At 37.3% G+C, this 5,286-nt stretch overlaps 1 protein-coding gene across 1 annotated transcript in view; it reads right to left on the reverse strand.

Moving 5' to 3' along the window:
- Nucleotides 1–3,057, reverse strand: part of LOC105618700 (chondroitin sulfate proteoglycan 4) — a 50,375-nt gene extending 47,318 nt beyond the window's left edge. The window contains exon 1 of the mRNA XM_012200228.1: nt 2,958–3,057. Coding sequence (XP_012055618.1) covers nt 2,958–3,057 — 100 coding nt within the window. The remainder of the gene's footprint in view (nt 1–2,957) is intronic.
- Between the last annotated feature and the right edge of the window lie 2,229 nt (nt 3,058–5,286).

Raw genomic sequence — 5,286 nt, forward strand, 5'->3', positions numbered from 1 at the left:
TAACGTAACCGTACTACGTACGAACGAAACTAAAATAAATAAATAAGTACGTAGTCGTCGTACGGTCGGTCGTACGTCGTACCTACTACTACTCTCCTCCCTCCCCCTCCCCCTCCCTCCTCTCTCTCTCTCTCTCTCTCTCTCTCTCTCTCTCTCTCCACGCGTATATTTTTCGCGAGAATATGTATTGTATCCAGTCGGAACCACCGGAATGTGTAAAAACAAATGCGCGATATGCCACGCGCAACGCGGTGCGATGCGACGTCCCGCACGCGCCACGCAGATTAATCCAACAAACGGGAAACTGATTAGCGAGCAGCAGGTATCGCAAACTCATTTTGTTTCGGGATACAGTGAAAAATATAATTTCACGATGGATCAGCCGTGAATAATGTACAATGTATATCACCGATCATGTTTCTTAACTATTATAACACATGTTATTTATTGTTACATTTCGCGCATAAATTATTTAATCAGAATTTAATGTGTAATTCCGTATACAAATAAACTATAAACCATCCGTTTAATCATTTCGAAAGTATGAACATATATATAAGTAATAGGAGCCGACAAAAGTTTTGAAAAGTTTGCAATATACATTAACACGAGTGGCGAGTGCATGGATGTATGTCGAGTATACAGATTTTATTGGTACGGAAATACGCGACACGACGTATTGATTGTTACCAGCACAGTAGGAAAATTTTTTTTAGAGTTCGATGGGAACGTTAACAATTTTCTATTTGTACTTGCACCATACACACGAGTACCGCGATCAGACCTCTTGTTAAATTTAGATCAATTTACTAAGGTATAGTTCTGGAAAGAGCGGTTTTGTAAAAATTAATGACGCATGGATTACATGTTTCGATTACCCGGTCGAAATGTTAAACCATCGAGCATTGCACAACGATAACGGACACACCGGTAATACATACACAAGTGTACTTCGATATGTATTGCAACGGCGTATGATTTAGTAGCAAGTTATTACTTCAACGTGATTTCCGCATTCGATTATTGCAAATTGGGTAAATTTAATTAGCGAGTTTGAAAACGTTCACTTCCATGCTTCCCGCTTGCCTGATTTTTCTGTGGAGTTTTCTATATTGTAAAATGTTAAAAAATTTATTTTTTATTTTTATTATATAATTATATTTTTAACTGATTGTGCTTTTTAACTAATAAAATGTATGTTATGCTACTTTATGCTCATTAACTTTTATTATCTTTTTTTCAAGAATACAGTCTATTTGAAATAAATCTTATGCAGTACATGTAAATAATGTCGAAAAAATTTTAATGATTTACTTCGCAAAATTACAAAATAATATTTCCCAACCTCCAGCATATAGTCGCATATAACTGACTGTTCCTCGTACAAAATATCTCGCGCTCCGGTATAACGAAGGACATAATGCAAATATTTAATAATATGCGCGAAACTTTGGGATAATAACGACAGGAAGAGAATAGAAACAGCATATTCGAGTTAATCATAAAGTAATTATAAAATGTAAAAAATTGAATTTAGTAGTATACTATAATATCCTAGTATCTACAAAAGAAATATTAGCTTAAATTTCTTCTTAATGAAAGAAGATCCAAAGTCAATTGTAAAGTCAAGTGTAATTATTTATAGTAACGTTAGAATTATAAGAAATGCAAAACTACGGAAAGAACAATTTTTTTCTACAATATTAAAAAATTTAGCTAGATAGAGATCTAAAAATAATTTCGTTAGTCCATAAAATAATTTCGTAGGATACTCAAGCTTAATGAGCAACATTGCAAAATGTTTTGACATTCCAACAGCCAGCTTTGATCCTACATAATATTTTTAATAATGTAACAAAATTATTTCAGGTCTCTATCTACACTCTTTGATATATCAAAAAAAACAGTCCGAATTTAATTTCTTTTCAGTTAAATAACATCTTAACTCCCGTATGTCAAAATGTAAACTAATCCATTTTTGTGATTAGTTTTAAAATAAACAACATCCATAACGAATTATATTAACGAATTATAGAATTAATAAATAATAAATTAAAAATAAATTTTATACATTTTCTTAAGTTAAATTCATTTAATTTCATTTTTTTTTAAGTAGGAACAGTAGTGATCTATACAAATGATTAAAAATAACTCAAACTGAATATAATTCGACATTCAACAATATATTTTTAAATACTTTAGCAAAACCGCATTTTTTCCGTGAAAAGTCCCTCTTGATAACTCTGGCAAATGAAAATTTTAAACTTTGATAAAAAAGTTTTAAACTTTAATAAAAAAAAAATGAATCGAATTATTTAAAGCCATTCCGAATATCGATTCAAAGTGAATTGGATTTTTTTTATATCTTCCGATTTTACATTCGCAATTATTACAAATAATTGTACATTTATCATTTCGATTCTCGCTTTCCTGTTCTCACTATTATAATTTTATATTGGAGATATTTTTCATTTATTTTATAAATTTCTATCATCGCAAGTATTGAAAAGTGGTAATTTCAACTATCCGCTGGCTATTCGCGGATTAAGGATTAAGAGACTTACGGTCGATATAATCGTTTGCAGGGGTGTTTACGAAGGGACGTCGCGCCGAATGCAACGCGGCCATAGTCTCGCGCACTATTAAAAGCGCCTGGCGATGTACGTGCGTGGCGACCATTAAACCGCTCCCGCTATAAGTAAATTCGCGGGAAGTACTCATGCCGGCGGCCATAAAAGTTAATCTTCGCCGCTCTTTCTCGCGCACGGCACTATTCTAGCCTCCCTTCATCCTCGTCCGAGAGTTGGACGATGCGGAAAGCGAAATCCGTATTTCTTTCGACGTTACCCCCGCAACCGAGGTAGATAGTATAAAACGCGGGCGCGTGGGAGAGAGATAAGGAAGAAAAGAAAGGGATACGGTAAGCAAAGGAAGGTCGCGAGTCGTGACTCTCTTACCTTTTTCGTCCGTTTGGCAGTAACCCAACAGCGAGGCTGTTACCGCTAAGAACATTAGCAGTCCCATGTCGGTGAGGAACGTTGGCCTTTTCCGGTGCATCTTCTTTTATTCAACCAACCTCGTTCGTGTCCACCTCCTCCCGCAGACTCCCCGCAGACTAGCGCGCACTCTCTCTTACAAGTTCCACTTCCACGGGGGGTGAAACAGGCAACACCGGTCTGACGAACGACCTCACGGACCGGCTCTTAAGGGATATCGATTTCACGTGACGGGGGTTACAAAACGCTATTTACGGGGCAGAGCGGGCTAAGATTCGAACGTACTTTTCCCATCCATTTCTTGCTCTCTCGTACGTCTTCCCCGTCACGCGCATCGCAGAATCTTCTTCTCTCGCTCTTTCGCTAGGCGTTTGACGTCAACGAAAGAATCACGACGACGATGGTCGAATTGAGACGCTTCACGTGAAGCGCTCGCTTATCGATCGTAGATCGGAGTGCGCAGTGCATCCGCAGGGACGTTAACGGCTGATTTAGTGGAAAAGTGTAAAACCGCCGAGTGCTCCCACGAACGTAGTCGTCGTTCTCGTAGTTCTCGCGGGATAACGTATCTCCCAAAATGTGGTGCGAACGGTGCGAAGGCTGGCATCTCGTTGCACGTATTCCCTTTGGTCTCTCGTGCCGGTGCCGCACCGCTGCCGATTTGCTCGAATCTGAAAGAAGAGCGACGCGCTACGTACAGATTTCTCGCGATATGATGTTCTGTACTGCTAACACCAGGCTTTGAGCTTACGGGCACGTACACGCTCGCGTTGCAGAAAACCCGCGCTCGCGAAAACTCGAGTCAAAGCATTGAAGCAGGTGCGTTGAACTTCCGGGATTTCCGAGAGTTTTCAAATAAAAAAAGAAAAATATTTTTATTTTAAAATATTATCTATTATAACAAAAATGCGTGGTAGAGGATAATTTATTGATAAGATTTTTTAATTCTATTAATACATTAACTCACATAGAGCACAATTTTGAACTAATATTAATTGTTAGTTGTTTTCTTTAAATATAAAGTAAAGGATATAATCTCTTAATAGCTGAATTTTATTAACTCTTTTATAAAGTGCATTTTTAAAATATTCAAAAAATAGAATTCGATCCGACTCTTCGTGCCATAAGAAAGTAAAATTTTAGAAAAAATAGATTGCTATTGAAATTTGATGACGATTATCGATCGATATCAGCAATTTTAAAAAAAATCAGGAAAATTCATTATGTACATATTTATTCTAAAATTTCTTCTGGGTGAGATTTCTCATAATCAATATGAAATACAATATGATAAGAAAAACAATTTTTAAAAATTTTTAAATATTCTCTTGATAGTGAGCGATTATTTTATCGTTATATATTTGTTTCGGCGATGTAAATATGTAGACTATTGTAGACGGTTATGAGAGAGTTCTTGCCGAAGTTTTTCCAAAGAATTATTTTCAGGATGAAAAAGCAGCAACGTGCCGCGTGATGCTATTGTTCGAAAGCATCATAATCTCAGTGAGCCTGGTGTAAAAAGCAATAAACGTAAAGCTAATATTTTTCGACCAAGATATTTGCGAGCCCGTTATAACGCCGGAATTAATATACTCGCAGACAATTTTTAAAATATCTGGAAATATCGATAAATAACTGTTTGAAGATACAATATGTCTCAAATAATAAATAAAAAATATTCTTAGCGATACACGATGAATAAATCTCACTGTCGGCTACATTGGAATACCGCAGCTGTTTCGAGATTGCAGCAAGCAGACCGAAATTCAGAGCAATGTATATTCTTGATAATCCAGTCGATATAATCATAGCAAGAGAGAAGCTCCATTTCAGCCAATCACGCGTGCGCGAATTCACATGCGAGAACGAATTTCGTGTACGTCGCGTCGGCTGTCATCTAAAATAATTATTCCCCGTTGGAGGTGAGAGAGGCGTCGCGTCGCCACTACTCGCAACCACGAAAATTACCGTGGTTGAAATTAAAACTACTTGAAACCCCGCGCTCGTGCGCGTTTGTGAGCAGTACGGTCCGGAGGAAGGCGGTATTTTTCCGCGATGCGGAAAGCCCCCTTGCATTCCAAATGTGCGAGCGTTGGCTTTCTTACGATAAGAAGTTTTCCGCGTAAGGGAGTAAAAGAGGGATTTTCACACTGCGAATCTAAACATTTAAACGACTGTGCCAACCCGCAACTTGGCACTCTCCTTCCTCTCATTCTGCTATTAGTTTACTTCGGGAGTTTCTCATGAGAGAAGAAAAAGAAATAGAAATAGAGAAAGAGAGAGAGAGAGA

This window comes from Atta cephalotes (assembly GCF_000143395.1).
Source record: "Atta cephalotes unplaced genomic scaffold scaffold00018, whole genome shotgun sequence".
NCBI classification, from domain to species: domain Eukaryota; kingdom Metazoa; phylum Arthropoda; class Insecta; order Hymenoptera; family Formicidae; genus Atta; species Atta cephalotes.